Source organism: Balaenoptera physalus (assembly GCF_965194825.1).
Source record: "Balaenoptera physalus genome assembly, chromosome: 2".
In the NCBI taxonomy this organism is placed as follows: domain Eukaryota; kingdom Metazoa; phylum Chordata; class Mammalia; order Artiodactyla; family Balaenopteridae; genus Balaenoptera; species Balaenoptera physalus.
The window spans coordinates 50,562,311-50,578,922 of NC_138883.1; the positions used below are offsets into that span (position 1 = coordinate 50,562,311).

A 16,612-nucleotide genomic window follows, 5' to 3' on the forward strand; every position below is an offset into this window, starting at 1 on the left:
ATACATTACTGGAAATCTACTCAAGTTCTTTGCGTGGTGTTATGAAACAAAATGGACCCTAGAATTCTGTGTATGCAAGTTGAAGCAGAGACCATGTTTGTGTGTTTTTTTTCCAGCTAGTTGATTGTCTTTTTCTTTTTTTGATAAGGCCGTAGATGAATTTTATTCCAAGATAGAAGGTCAGAAAATAGATTTAAAAGCTTTACAACAGGTATGGTGTTATTAAAAACATTTATATAAACCAGCTAGCCTTGAGTGTGGTTTGCTGGGTAGGTGATGCTGTCATCCAGGAATGGGCAGCCTTTTAGAAGTAGTTTGGGAATGCCCTGATCCCTTGGTATATTAATAAAGGTCCAGGGGAACTATCAGTGTTTAAAAAAAAATACGCTCATTTGCTCCATTAGAATATCAAATATTCTCTAAACCAGAAAATACAGTGGGAAGGAGGCCTGTTATTTATTCCCTGGTATGATTTGCTTTATTACAACAACCCAGAGCTTCTCAAACTTTGCTGTAAAGGGAATAGTGTTTCAAAGAGGAGATTTTTAAATAGGCCAAAGGAGAGGGAATAGTTTTCTCTATACAAATAAGCATATATTTGTTTATCATTAAACTGTTTTCTTTTTTAAAGTGGGCTTTTGAACTAGGTCTTTAATATGCTTTGCATGTATCATGACTCCACAAGGAGGGTTTAATATGCTGTGTTTTGTTTTCCCAGCACATTTGACCATGTTTGGGGAGCTTTTACTGCAGAACAGTTTTAGAAAATGGCCAAAGTCGCTCTTGATGCGATTTTTCAAAAATATTCATAGAATCTTAAAATATGTGTGCAAAAACTTGAAATTATGTGAATCTCTGTATCCTCCCCACCTCGGTTGTAAAAAATTAACAAGAGCGGAATTTCAAAGCAAGTGGGTCACATGAGTTACATAGTGTGATTGCCACATGGTGGCAGCACTTTAGCAAGTAAACAGATATTTAAGAGTAACATTGAACCCAATGTTTTTATGTACATCAGAATACCCGTGAATTATTTTAGTAATCACTGTGTGTTCTTTTAATAGTCACCATTCTTATAACTTAAATATTTTTAATATTACGTCCAGCATGCAAACATTCACTAATTGGTGATGCTATTACTAGTGTTACAAAATTAGCCCCACATCAGTAACCTTAATATGTAAGTTCCATGTGATAGAATGCTATACAGCCATCCCTCGGTGTCTGCAGTGGATTGTTCCAGGAGCCCCTGTGGGTACCAAAATCCAAGGATATTCAAGTCCCTTATATAAAATGGTGTAGTACAGTGAATATAGTTAGCCTCCCATATCTGCAGGTTTTGTATCTGCAGGTACGGAGGGCTGACTGTATAAAAGTTCACATAACTACCATGAGCCTTTGTGTTGTTAATTTAGGAAAAAGAATACTTTGTAAAATACTAGAAATAATGCTGAGAAAATTAAAAGCAGCAATAAAATAAAAGGAAGCTATTTTAGGGATTAATGCTAAAAATGCATTCCCCCAAACTTTAATGCCATAGGGAAAAATATCTTGAATTCTGCCTGCTTGAGTAATGCAAGGGCAGTAGGGGCATATCTTACATACAATGTAACCTGTAATCAAAATACCTTCCTATATAGGGAATGGGATGTAGATGGTCAGGAGAGGTAATTTTGGAGCATGAAACACTTTGGGGTAGGATAGACCTGGGGAGATGGACTATGGGGAACTTTAGCTAGTTAGGTAACAACATTGAGGGGGCAGAAGTAGGGGTGGGATAGTGAGTTTCAGGAGGTAAAAGAGAGAAGGTACAGAAGGTAGAATAAATCTAATTTTTAAAAACTCTGTTTTGTCAACAAAAGGAAAAACAAGCATTGAAGAAATTAGACAATGTCCGAAAGGATCACGAAAACAGATTAGAAGCTCTTCAGCAGGCTCAGGTATTATGTTTAGCTTTTTCAGATACTTTTTCAAAAATGGTAACTTTGGCATTGTAACAAATGTTTTTGGTTTATTTCATAAGGAAATAGACAAACTTAAAGGAGAGCTTATAGAAATGAACCTACAAATAGTTGACAGAGCCATTCAGGTTGTTCGAAGTGCTTTAGCCAACCAGATAGACTGGACAGAAATCGGGTTAATTGTGAAAGAAGCCCAAGCTCAAGGAGACCCTGTTGCAAATGCAATCAAAGAACTAAAACTACAAACAAATCATGTTACAATGCTACTAAGGTAAGTTTGATTCTTAGTTAAGCAGTTAGTGCTTGTCTTTATTTTGCTATTTAATTTTTCACTGTATTCATTAAAATTTTTTTTATTTGGAAATTTATCTTTGAAAATACAGAAAAAAATTAATTTACATTAAAATAATGCAACTATTTAAGTACTGTAAACCATTTATAATTTCCGTGAGAAAAAAAATTGAAAATAAAAAAGTGATGTCATTGACATTAGTGAAATACTATTGAATATTTTTAATAGAAATCCATACTTGTTATCAGAGGAGGAAGATGATGATGTTGATGGTGACATCAGTACTGAGAAAAATGAAACCGAACCACCAAAAGGAAAAAAGAAAAAGCAAAAGAATAAACAACTGCAAAAGCCTCAGAAAAATAGGCCATTGCTTATTGATGTTGATCTCAGCTTGTCAGCATATGCCAATGCCAAAAAGTAAGTCATAAATTTAAGTATTTTATTTTATTTATTTATTTATTTATTTGCCACGCTGCACGGCATGTGGGGTCTTAGTTCCCTGACCAGGGTTTGAACCTGTGCCCCCTGCATTGGAAGTGCAGAGTCCTAACCACTGGACCACCAGGGAATTCCCATAAGTATAAATTTTAGGTAAAATATTATCTGCAATAAATCTGTTAGGGTATTAAGGATAAGAACTATCATTATTTTGACTGTATATTCTTTGAGGTGAAATACTTTTTTAAAAGTATTTAAAGTTGTTCTTGATGATTTGTGAGTCTGTAAAATTAGAAATAACATAAATAGAAAACTAAAGAATGAAGATTTTATCTACAATTAAAAGATATATTTTTCTAGGTATTATGATCACAAGAGATATGCTGCTAAGAAAACACAGAAGACTGTTGAAGCTGCTGAGAAGGTACTTAATATTTCTTAGAGTGAACGTTAATTGTTTTTCTCTGCTTTATTAATTTAATGGACTTAATTGTTTCTTCTCTTTAAATGAGGTTTTCAAATTCAGAAATACCTTTCAAACTTAATTTTGCTTTAAATGTGTGTATTTCCAGTATTTATTTTCTCCCCTAACCCTCTCTTCCCCAGGTCTCTATCTCAGTAATTTTCCCTTTTTTGCTCAAGTTAAAAATGTTGGGGCTTCCCTGGTGGCGCAGTGGTTGAGAATCTGCCTGCCAATGCAGGGGACACGGGTTCAAGCCCTGGTCTGGGAAGATCCCACATGCCGCGGAGCAACTAAGCCCGTGAGCCACGACTACTGAGCCTGCGCGTCTGGAGCCTGTGCTCCGCAACAAGAGAGGCCGCGATAGTGAGAGGCCCGCGCACCGCGATGAAGAGTGGCCCCCGCTTGCCACAATTAGAGAAAGCCCTCGAACAGAAACGAAGACCCAACACAGCCAAAAATAAATAAATAAATAAATAAATTACTTAATTTTAAAAAAAATGTTGGAGTCATCCTGGACTCTTCTCATATCCAGTCAATCCTTTTAAATAAAAAAATGAAGTCATTTCTCTCTGTTCAACATTTTCCAGTTTCTTCCCATCTTACTCAAGACACCTTAAAGCCTGGATCAGGTCGGGAGGCCTATCTGCTTCCCTCTGGTCACATCACCCACACTCCTCTTGTTACACACTGTTTCCAGCTACAGTGGGATCTTAAGCTGTTCCTACATCAGTGGCCCATACTGCCTTCTCAGGGCCTTTGCACTTGCTCTTTCTGCCAAGAATGTTCTCCCCTCAGATTTTTCATGGTTTGATCCCCCTCATCATTCATGTGTCTACTTAAGTAAGACTATCAGAGAGGCCTTTCTTGACCACTCATAGTAAAAATAATACTACCTCAATCACTCCCTTTTTACTCTTGTTTTTCTTTTTTAAAAACACCCATCCCAACATATGTTTATCTGTCTTCCCTCTAGAATGTAGATTGCATGAAAGTAGGATCTTTATCTGTTTTATTCATTGCTGTGTCCCAGTCCCTAGAATGTTGCCTGAAACATAGTCACGTTAATATCTGTTAAATGAGTGGTCTTCATGACTTAGCTATCTGCCTCTCCAACCTCATTTACCCTGTGATCATACTTGCTGGTCACGCTGGCCTTTTCCTTCTGCTTATAGTGCTCTTTGTATTCTTTGCCTTGATAATTCCATTAATCCTTCAGGCTTTAGCCGAAATGCCATTTCCTCAGAAATACCTTCTTTGACCATAATCAGTTATAAATTAGGTTCCCTTGTTGTACTCTCATAGCATCCTTTGAAACATTTACCATGTTTATTTGAATAATTATGTATTTTATATATGTCTCTTCTCCTAGACCCCAGTGGGGTAGGAAGTAGAAACTGTCTTGTTCATTGTTGTGTCTCTGACATCTAGCCCAAAGCCTATTACATGGTGGCACTGAGTATATGGTAAACAGATGAACTCTTTTTCATTTGTAGGTCTTGAGCAGATATTTGTATACAAATCATTTTAATATTTAAGGCCAAAATTTTTTCATTTTATTAAAAAAATTTATTTATTTATTTATGGCTGTGTTGGGTCGTCGTTGATTTGCTTTCTCTAGTTGTGGCGAGTGGGGGCTACTCTTCGTTGCGGTGCGTGGGCTTCTCATTGCGGTGGCTTCTCTTGTTGCAGAGCATGGGCTCTAGGCGCACGGGCTTCAGTAGTTGTGGTGTGGGCTCAGTAGTTGTGGCTCGTGGACTTCAGAGCACAGGCTCAGTAGTTGTGGTGCACAGGCTTAGTGGCTCCACAGCATGTGGGATCTTCCTGGACCAGGGATCGAACCCGTGTCCCCTGCATTGGCAGGTGGATTCTTAACCACTGCGCCACCAGGAAAGTCCCCATTTTATTACTTTCATGTGTGTATGGTGTGTGTGTATAGATAGTGCCATTTGTAACATTTAAAAACCCATTTCTTCCCCTGTCATTTACTTGGTGTTATTTAAGTAAATTTTCAACAGATTACTTTAAAACGCTTTTCTTATAAATAGGCATTCAAATCAGCAGAAAAGAAAACAAAGCAAACCTTAAAAGAAGTCCAGACAGTTACCTCTATTCAAAAAGCAAGAAAAGTGTATTGGTAAGTATTCGACCTTTTTAAAATACATTTTTTCTTTCTATCAAAATTATACATACACATTATTTAGAAAATCAAGCAGTTCTACAAAGCTTGTTAAAAAACCAGTAACCCCACAAACTTTTATCCCTACTCCTATTGCCTCCTCTCCCAAGGAAACTTTTAGCTCTTTTAGCTGAATCTTTTGGTATATACCTCCATTTCTCTTAGTAATATATTGCTGCTTCTTATTTTTTCTGTTTTACACTCTATTAATAACTTCCCACTATGGAAAGATGAAGATTTTATTCTTTCCATTTGTGCTCCATTACATACACACACATCACCTGGCTTCTCAATATACTTACAGCATAATTCTGTCAAGACTGATGTTCTGTGTTAACATTATTATGAATATTTAAGTTGTAATCAGAGCTGGATCATATAGTATTTTCCTTTCCTGCTCAGTATTTTATCTTCCCTGAAGTTAATAATTGTTTCATTTGCTTTCTTTTTATTTTTGTTCTTGTTATTAGTCATGTCCAAATTCGCTTCCAAGTGTGTTCAAACACATTGGAATTTTATCAGTATCATCTTCTTGCAGAAGTCTTTCCTGGAGCTTTTTGACATACTTTGTTCTAGATTGGTTACTGTAAGCATTTTAAGATCTCCTTTTATTATTATCCTGGAACTTCTCTTTAACCTCTCTCTGTGTTGTATATTCTGTCCTGAATCTCAAACTTCCTTTTTCTTTGGTTATGGACTATGTGCTCTAGAAGCTTCATGAGAAGGGGTATGTAGAAGGTAAAGTTTTTGAGGTGTCCAATGTATAAAAAAATTATTTTACTCATAACAGTTTGGATGGGTATAGAATTCTAATTTGAATATATGTTTCCCTCAGACTTTTAAAAAGGCATTGTCCATTGTATTAACTTCCAGATTTGATCTTGAGTTTGCTGTCATTTTGATAGTTGCTCTTTTAATAGGAAACTTGTTTTTGCCTTTCTGTAAGCTTCTAGATCTTTTTTTTCTTCCTCTCAGTTTTCCAGAATTTCACAGGAATATAGGTTGGTGACGATGTTTTTATCCATTATGCTGGATACTTTGTGGGCCTTTTAAATTGGAAACACGGTTTGGAGAAATTTTCTTGAACTATTTCTTAGAAAATTGCCTACCTTCCGTCTGGTTTTTTGTTTTGTTTTCTTTTTCTTTCTAGAAGTCTCATGTTTTACATATGGGACACCCCCCTTAGCAGTCCTATTGCTTTGCATTTTCTGTTTTTCAACTTTTTGTTCTGTATTCTGAGATTTTCTCAACTTTATCTTTCAATCCTTCCATTGAATTTTTTAATCTTTTATTTCTTCCTATCATGTTTTAATTTTAAGCTGTTTTTGGTTTTTTGAATGTTACTTTAAAAAAACTTACTGCTCTAGTTTCTTTATAACTGAGAATAGTTTTGATGTATTACATTTTATTTAGTATCCTTTTCTTGCAGGTCTGTCTTCTCCAAGTTTCTTTTTTCTATTTGTTGGTTTTGTCTCCAGCGTTCACTTGTGTACGTCTGGTGATCCTTGACTGTCTACTCACTTTTTATAGCAGAACATTAAAATGCTGATTGGAAGTTCTTTGTGGGTTGTTGGACTTGTAAAATGATCTGTGTGGGCCATCTGTGGAACTCTTGAAGTCTTTAGCTTTTTGCCTTTTCGGCTGGTCTCATTTCCCACAAAAGCTTCTTTTCTATTTGTAAAGTGAAGACCTGGCTATCACCATTTTGGGAGCTCAGTGGAAATAATAAGCTGGAGAGTCTTAGTATCCAGTATTTCATATGTCTACTTAATTGCCCTATTTTACATATATTACCCCTACTTACAACTGTGATACATTTCCCCTAGTCCAGAGATCCTCTTTGTACCCTTTTTAGAGAATTAATTTCTGACTTTCTGTTAGAGTGTTGAAGGGGCAGTTACCACCATGTTCAGAGCTGGAAAGATCTAGGGAAGTGCTTACTTCTTGATCAGATTTTCAGCCAGTACTTCTGTTTTTAAACCTCATCTTAAACCCTATTTCTAGCAGTACCTGTGCTCTTTATGGGTCATACAGTGTAAGTCTATTTGTCTCTTGGCTTTTTGCACCGTCAGCTCAGGATTCAGTTTCTTGAGTCTGCTCACTTGTTCATTTATTTTCCAGCTTTCAAAATTTTGTTGCTTTTTTCTTTTCTTTTCTTTCTCTCTCTGACATCTTATTGATGAATATGATTGACCTGTAATTTTCATTTCTCATAATGTTTTTGTTAACTGTTGGTACAAGGTTATATTATCTCGTAAAACAAATTGGAAAGTGTTCCTTTATCAATTGTCCTTAAATGTTGATGGAAGTCACCGGGAGTTTTCTTTATGGGAAAGTTTTTCATTACAGATTCAAATTCTTTAGTAGATAAAAGGACTACTCAGATTTTCTAGTTTTGGTTAGCAATGTTTTTCTAAGACTTTGTCTATTTTGTCCAAAGTTTGAAATTTATTGGCAAAAAGTTTATAATATTCCACTTTACTTTTTTTTTTTTTTTTTTTGGCCACGCCGCATGTGGGATCTTAGTTCCCTGACCAGGGATCAAACCCGTTCCCTCTGCAGTGGAGGCATGGAGTCTTAACCACTAGACCACTAGGGAGGTCCCTCCACTTAAGTTTTTAACATCCCTAGAATCATTAATTACTTCTCCCTTTTCATTCAAGAATTATTTGTGCCTTCTCTCTTTCTTGATTAATCTGACCAGAGGATTTTCAGTAGTATTAATATCATTAAAGAACCAGTTTTTGACTATTGATCTCCAGTATTATATGTGTGCTTTCTATTTTAATAATTATTTTCATCCTTCTACTTTTCTTTGGGATTTATTTGCATTTCCCTTTCTGATTTCTTGAGACAGAAGCTTAGTTCATTGATTTCCCCCTTCCCCCGGCCTCTTTTCTAATATATGTAAGGCAATAAATTTCCCTCAGCATGGCTTTAACTGTATCTAAAAAGTTTTGTCGTTTAGTATTTTCACTATCTTTCATGTCAAGATATAGTCTAATTTCCATGGTGATTTCTTCACTCATGCATTATTTAGAAGTATATTACTTTCCAAACACATGGGGGTTTTTGGTTATCTTTTTGTTACTGATTTTTAGCTTAATTTGCGTAAAAGAGGTGATATTCTGAATTATCTCAGTCATTTGTTGTTTGTTGTTGAAACTTGCTTTATGGCCCAGTCTATTTATGGACAGCTTTATTTATAAATGTTTCATATATAGTTGAAAAGAGTGTCTTTTCTACAGTTACTGAGTGCATTTCTCTAAATATCAGGTCATGTTTATCAATCAAGTTCAAATCTTTGGCACCTTTATAATTCTTTTTTTTTTTTTTAATTATTTATTTTGTCTGCGTCGGGTCTTCGTTGCTGCACACAGGCTCTCTCTAGTTGCGGCGAGCGGGGGCTACTCTTCGTTGCAGTGTGCGGGCTTCTCATTGCGGTGGCTTATCTTGTTGCGGAGCACGGACTCTAGGCATGCGGGCTCAGTAGTTGTGGCTCACAGGCTCTAGAGCGTAGGCTCAGCAGTTGTGGCTCATGGGCTTAGTTGCTCCGCGGTATGTGGGATCTTCCCGGACCAGGGCTCGAACCTGTGTCCCCTGCATTGGCAGGCAGATTCTTAACCACTGTGCCACCAGGGAAATCCCTTTATAATTCTTTTTAATGCTTGTTTTCCCAGTTACTGAGAGAAGTGTGTTAAATATACAGTTTGGATTATCTGTTTCTCCTTTTACTTCTGCACTTTTGCTTTATATATGTGAGGCTATGTAATTAGGTGATAGAAATAAAGAACTGTTATATCATCTCAGTGAATTGAGCCTTTTATTAATTTTAATGAAATGTCCTTTTAACTTATATCTATTTTTTCCATCTGTGTGAGATGTTAAAACTGTATAAACTGTTTTTTGGTTAGTATTTGCATGGTATTATCTTTTTCCATCATTGTATTTCAACCTTTTTATAGCCTTATATTTTAAAGGAGTATATATCATTGTTTTTTCCTCAGTCTGACAGTCTTTGCATTTTACCTGGAGAATTGACTACATTTATATTTAATATAATTTCTGATATATTTGGGTTTAAATCTAACCATCTTACTATTAGCTTTCAATGTGTCTTATTTGTTCTGTGTTCTTTTTTGTCTTCCTTGTTGCTTTCTTTTGATTAGTTGGCTTTTTTTTTTTGGCCTGTTAGTTATGCATTCCTCTGCTAGGATGATTACAAAATACATCCTTGATTTATCTTTCACATTCTTTTTGTCCTTGTGGGTCTATGTCTTTTTGCAAACCTCTTTACCATCAATAGGGAAGTGGTTAAATCAGTATAGTACATCCATTCAGCAATGAGGAAAATATATTTTTAAGTGAAAAAAAAAAAATATGCAGAACAGTGTGTTGCGTCTGAAAAAGAGAAAAGGTTTAGAATAAGCAATTTATTTTAGCTTTTGTATGTATAAAGAAACTCTGGAGAGGGATACAGGAAGCTAATGGCCCATTGGTTAGTAGTAGCTGTGGAAACTGAAGAGATGTAGGATCTCTCACTATACTTTTTTATGTAATTAAAACATGTTTTGAACCATGTATATGTATTACTCAATAAAAAATCAGGTTAGAAAATAGGAATAGAATCCTTTTGCTATTATATTTTGGGAGCTATGAGGAAGTTTCATTTAATGCCTGTGCTCAATCTATCATCTTTAACCAGAAATTTTAAAATTCTAGGTTAAATCATAAAAAAATTATCTTGCGAGTCATATGTAAAATAGGAAATATTTATGTTCATCTCATTTTCTAAATGTCATACAAATATACACTCTTTACTTTTTATCGTGGTGGTATGTATTAATCACGAAAACCCAAGTTAATTTGTTTCTTGAGAAAAGTTATAATTTTACACTTCTGACAGCAATTTTTGGTTTTTAGTATTTTTTTTAAACTGTAAAGAATATCATATATGTAAACATTCAGTTGATTAATTGAGGACAGAATGGGAAGACAACTTTTCTTTCTTATCAGTGGTCCCAAAGCCTATCCAGTGCCCCACTGAAAGAAAGCTAAACCTAGGGACCATGTGACATTTCATGCTTTTGCTTTTTGTAATTCATTGTTATAACGTCAGTTTAAGAAGGCTGTCTACATGGGAGGGAGATAAAGAGAGAACATATTTTTTAAACATAAAATTTAATTGTTTTCTACTGAGACTGTCTTAAGAATATGCTAGGACAATTTGTATTGCAAGTTTTCAGTAAAATTCAGCTTGATGTCTTAAGAAATTAAGCCATCAAGTTGTCTTAACCTTCACAGGTAGGAGAGCTTTCTGTTTTATTTTGTTTGTTAAAAGGGTGTGAATTCAGGCAACCATGAAGGGAAAGAAATGTTAACTTTTTTCTTTAAAATTTGGTAGGTTTGAGAAATTCCTCTGGTTCATTAGCTCAGAGAACTATCTAATTATTGGTGGACGAGATCAGCAACAGAATGAAATAATTGTGAAAAGATACTTGACACCAGGTAGGTAAAATTCTGAAGAATTTTCTTTTAAGTAACTGGATCGGTTATCTCAATATTAGGTGTAGATTTTTATCTTGTACTCCTTTGTTTGACAGATTTAATTGGTAGAAAGAATTTCATGGTTTATGGTTTGTTGAATATGTGCTTTGATACTTGATTCACATTTTAAGTGAATATCCCTAAAGTAGTAATGCCGAGCTAATCTGTAGTATTAGATTTTTGATTTTCTACTACATTAAGAAAATAGCTTTCAATCCTCCAAAGTCATTGTAGATCAAATTCTTAAAAGCTTAATTTTTCAGTGCTGAAGTTTGTGACCGTTTTTCACTTTTAGAAGCAGGACTTAAGCGCTGTGTTGTAAGGCCTCTCATTTGTTTTTGTTTGCTGATAACCACCACTTCACTGTGTGAACCCTCAGTGTGGGTATCAGAAATCAATAATCAGTGTCAGAGCTAATCTGATGTCCTTTGAGGATCCAGAACCAGGAAAGAAAGCAACAGGGTTAGGTTACATGGTACCCAGGGCTTGGTCTCTGTCTTCTCTAACTTTGTTCATTGTGAGCTGAGCCTTTCATGGAACTGTATGGGCTTTGCTCTTCTTTGAGTTTCAAATCCCAGATGAACTATCCATGGCAAACAATGGCTGCTCATTTTTTCTGTTAGAAACCATGCACTTTACTTTTCCCTAGTTGACCATTCATTCCTGCATTCATCTGTTTGCTCATTTATTCATTTGTTGCTATCACACACTTCAGAATAAAACTAGAAGTCCTCATTGTGGCTTACAAGGCTCCTGACTTCTTCTCTAGCCTCATTTCTTACTTTCCCTCAGTCTGGCTTCCTGGCTGTTTGTCATATTTGTCAACCATCTATGGTCCTCAGGACCTTTGCACTTGCTAGGATGACTCATCTCTGTGTGTCTCTCACCCATCGTCAGGCTAGCCTGGGCTTGCTTATATGGTAACTCAGCAAATTTCTGAGAGAAAAAGAGGAAGCATACAGCCCCTCTCAAGGCCTAGGCTGGGAACTGGCATTTGGTCACATCTGCCACATTCTGCTGGCCAAGGCAGGTCAAGGGGTCGGCCCACATTTGAGGGATGGGGAGGTGGACTCCACCTCTTGATGGGAGAAGCTTCAAGGTCATAGAGCAAAGAGGTGTGGATAGAGGGAGGGAGAAGAACTGTGAATATTTTTGTAATCTGCCTTATTAGCATTGCTTTCCTCTGAGGAGGCCTATGAGAAATCTCCCAGGGGTGGGAGATAGACTTTTCTTTATATGTCTTCTTATACCTTTTGGATTTTGAACCCATTAAACAATAAGTAAATAAACAATTTCAACTTAAAAACAAAGAAACAGGACTTAAAGTATTATTTCTTATTTGTTTTAAAGGGGACATTTATGTACATGCTGACCTTCATGGAGCAACTAGCTGTGTAATTAAGAATCCAACAGGTAATATATTTCTATTATTCATAACTTTAATTATTTTGTTTAAAATATTTTTAGTATAAGAGAAAAATCACTAATACAGATAAAGAAGGACACTTTATAATGATAAAAGTGTCAATCCATCAGTAAGTTGTAACAGTTATAAACATATATGCATCTGTAACTTCCCTGGTGGTGCAGTGGTTAAGAATCCGCCTGCCAGTACAGGGGACACGGGTTCGAGCCCTGGTCCAGGAAGATCCCACATGCCGCAGAGCAACTAAGCCCGTGCACCACAACTACTGAGCCTGCGCTTTAGAGCCTGCGAGACACAACTACTGAGTCCATGTGCCACAACTACTGAAGCCTGCATGCCTAGAGCCCGTGCTCTGCAACAAGAGAAGCCACTGGCATGAGAAGCCCATGCACCACAATGAAGAGTAGCCCCCACTCGCACAACTAGAGAAGGCCTGCGTGCAGCAACGAAGACCCAACACAGCCAAAAATAAATAAGTAAATGAATTTATAAAATAATAAATAAACAAACATATATGCATACAACAACAGAGCTGTAGAATACATGAATCAAAATCTGACAGAATTGAAGGGAGAAATAGACAATTTAATAATAGTAGTTCAAGACATCAGTACCTAACTTTCAATCATGGATAGAATAACTAGCTATAAGATCAACAAGGAAATAGAAGACTTGAACAACACTCAGGTTACCTAGATTCTACACATATCTAGTACACTCTACCTCACAACACTAGATTACTCATTCTTCTCAAGTGCACATGGAACATTCTCCAGGGTGGACCATATGATAGTCTATAAAATAAGTCTCAGTTAATTTAAAACTAATGAATCATATAAAGTAAATTTTCTGAACATAATGGAGTGAAATTAGAAACCACTAATAGAAGAAAATTTAGAAAATTCACAAATGTGTGGAAATAAACAACACACTCATAAATAACCAGTGGATCAAAGAGGAGATCACAGGGGGTGTTAGAAAATACTTTGAGATGAATAAAATGAAAACAAATTTATTGAGACTTATGAGATGCAACTAAGGCAGTGCTCAGAGAGGGATTTATAGCTGTACTACCTATAATAAAAAAGAGGAATGATTTGAAATCAATAACAAAACTGTACACATTAAGATTTAGAAAAAGAAAAGCAGATAACCCATAGTAAGGAAAGGAAGGGAAATGGTAAAGATTAGAGTAGAAATAAACAAAACAGAGACTAGAAAGACAGTAGAGAAAAATCAGCAAAACCAAAGTTAGTTCTTTGAAAAGATCGATAAAACTGATAAACCTTTAGCTAGACTAACCAAAACAATAAGATTCAAATTCCTAAAATCTACAGAACTTTTAAAGAAGACTGAACATCAATCCTTCATAAACTTCCAAAAGATAAAAGAGAGAGGAACTTGTTAACTCATTCTATAGGGCTGGTATTACCCTAATAACAAAACCAGACGAAGATATCACAGGAAAGAAAACTACAGACCAATATCATTTATGAATATAGACACAAAAATCCTCAACAAAATATTAGGAAACTGAATCCAGCAGCATATTACAAGGATTATACACATGATAAAGTGGGATTTATTCCCAGGAATGCAAAGTTGGTTTAACATATGAAAATTAATGTAATACAGTGTGTTAGTAAAATAAAGGACAAAAACCACATGATGATCTCAATTGATGCAGAAAAAGCCTTTGGTAATAATCCAGTACTCATTTGTGATAAAAACACTCAGCAAACTAAGAATAGATGGAAACTTCCTCAAGTTGGTAAAGAACATCTATGAAAAAATCCACAGCTAAAAATCATGCTTAATGGTGAAAGACTGAGAGCTTTTCCCCCAAGATCAGGAACAAGATAAGCACATCTGTTCTTGCCACACTTTTACTCAACATTGTATGGAGGTTCTAAGTAGGCCATTAGGCAATAAAAAGTTTAAAATATCCAAATTGGTAAGGGACAGATAAAACTATCTCTGTTTGCAAATGACATAATCTTATATATTTAAACCTTAAGCAATCTACTAAAAATTATTAGTTAATAAACAAGTTCAGCAACGTCTAGGATATAAGGTCAATATATAAAAGTTGTATTTTTATATACTAGCAATGAGCAATATTAAAAGGAAATTAATAAAACATCTACTTATAACAGCATTACAAAAGAATAAAATATTTAGTAATAAATTTACCAAAAAGAAATGCAAGACATACACACTGAACTACAAAACATCATTGAAAGAAATTAAAGAAGACCTAAATAAAGGGGAGCACTTCCAATGTTTATGAATTAGAAGTCTTAATATTGTTCTGACGGCAGTACTTCCCACATTAATGTACAGATATGTGCAGTTCCTCTCAAAATTCCAGCTGCCTGTTTTTGCAGAGATGGACAAAGCTCATACTAAAATTCATGTGGAAATGCAGAGTACCCAGATTAGCCAAATCATTCTTGAAAACGGAGAACAAAATTGGAGGACTCCAACTTCCTGATTTCAAAACCTCCTACAAAACAACAGTCAGTGTGGTATCAGGACAGTGTGGTATTGGTGTGAGGATGGACTGATAGATTAATGAAGAGAATTGAGATTCCTTGTTTATGGTCAGTTGATTTTCAGCAAGAGTGCCAAGGCCATTCAGTGGGGATAGAATAATTTTTTCAACAAATAAGGCTGATGCAACTAATATCCATGTGCCAAAGAATGAAGTTAGACCCCTGCTTCATACCATTTATAAAAATTAAATGCATCAAAGGCCTAAATTTAAGAGCTAAAACTATAAGACTGTTCGAAGAAAATAAGGTGTAAAACTTCATAATCTTGGACCAGGAAGTCATTTTTTAGATATGACACCAAAAGCATAAGCAACCGAAGAAAAAACAAATCAGACTTAAGCAAAATTAAAACTTTAATTCAGAGGACTCTATCAAAGTGAAAAGACAATCCACAGAATGGGAGGAAATATTTGCAAGTCATTTATCTGATAAAGGACCAATATCCAAAGAACTCTAGAACTCTTCTGACTCAACAATAGAAAGGCAATTTTAAAATGAACAAAATTTTTAAAATGTGAAATAGACATTTCTCCAAAGATATACAAAAGGCCAACAAGCACATGATAAGATGCTCAGCATTATTTGTCTGTTAGGGAAAAGCAAATCAAAACCACAGAGAAATACCACTTCACACCCACAAGAATAGTTGAAATAAAAAAACAGCGGGAATTCCCTGGCGGTCCAGTGGTTAGGACTCCACACTGTCACTGCCGAGGGCTCGGGTTCAATCCCTGGTTGGGGAACTAAAATCCCACAAGCCACACAGGGCGGCCAAAAAAACAAAAAACGAAAAAACAAACAGTAACAGTTGGTGAGGTTGTGGAGAGATTGGAACCCTTATACACTGCAGGTGGGAATGGACAATGATCTAGCTGCTATAGGAAATAGTTTCATAGTTTCTGAGAAAGTTAAACATAGATTTTACCATGTGACCCAGCAATTCCACTCCTAGGTATTCCAAGATAATTGAAAACATATGTCCAAACTTATTTGCAGATATTCATAATAGCATTATAATAGCCAAGAAATGGAAACAACCTGTATGTCGATCCATTGATTAATAAACAAAATGTGGTGTATCCATATAATAGAATATTATTCAGACTTAAAAAGAAATGAAGTACTGACATATGCTCTCACATGAATGAACCTTGAAAACATGCTAAGTGAAAGAAGCCAGGTATGTATGATTCCATGTATATGAAATTCCAAAATAGGCAAATCTTTAGAGACAGAAAGTAGATTAGTGATTGTCAGTGGCTGGGAAAATGAAGAGTGACTATTAATAGATACAGGATTTCTTTTGGGGATGATGAAAATGTTCTGAAATTAATGGTAATGATTGCATAGCTTTATGACTATACTAAAACCCACTGAATTGTACACTTTAAAAGAGTGAATTTTATGGTATGTGGATTATATCCCAATTTTAAAATATTTGAATTCTTACTGTAGGGGTATATTAATATGCTCTTCATTTTGACAAATTAGGCAATATATTGTAATTCTGGAAGTCTTCAACCTTTGAATAGATTTTTCTAAATTATCTGGAATGAAGTTAGAATTACTGATAAAAGTGAGGATATTTCTTCTCTGACTTGTTTTATTTACTTAGACCATTTAAAAACCTGCTGTGTAAATACATTTTTTTAAAAATTTATTTTATTTATTTATTTTTGGCTGCGTTGGGTCTTTGTTGCTGTGCGCGGGCTTTCTCTAGTTGCAGCGAGCGGGGGCTACTCTTCATTGTA

At 35.4% G+C, this 16,612-nt stretch overlaps 1 protein-coding gene across 1 annotated transcript in view; it reads left to right on the forward strand.

Annotated features, from left to right (window-relative positions):
- NEMF (nuclear export mediator factor) overlaps positions 1-16,612 on the forward strand; it is a 52,458-nt gene that overhangs the window by 19,195 nt on the left and 16,651 nt on the right. The window contains exons 11-18 of the mRNA XM_082452077.1: positions 149-211; positions 1,863-1,940; positions 2,024-2,232; positions 2,482-2,673; positions 3,055-3,118; positions 5,203-5,291; positions 10,738-10,841; positions 12,231-12,293. Of these exons, the coding sequence (XP_082308203.1) occupies positions 149-211; positions 1,863-1,940; positions 2,024-2,232; positions 2,482-2,673; positions 3,055-3,118; positions 5,203-5,291; positions 10,738-10,841; positions 12,231-12,293 (862 nt within the window). The remainder of the gene's footprint in view (positions 1-148; positions 212-1,862; positions 1,941-2,023; positions 2,233-2,481; positions 2,674-3,054; positions 3,119-5,202; positions 5,292-10,737; positions 10,842-12,230; positions 12,294-16,612) is intronic.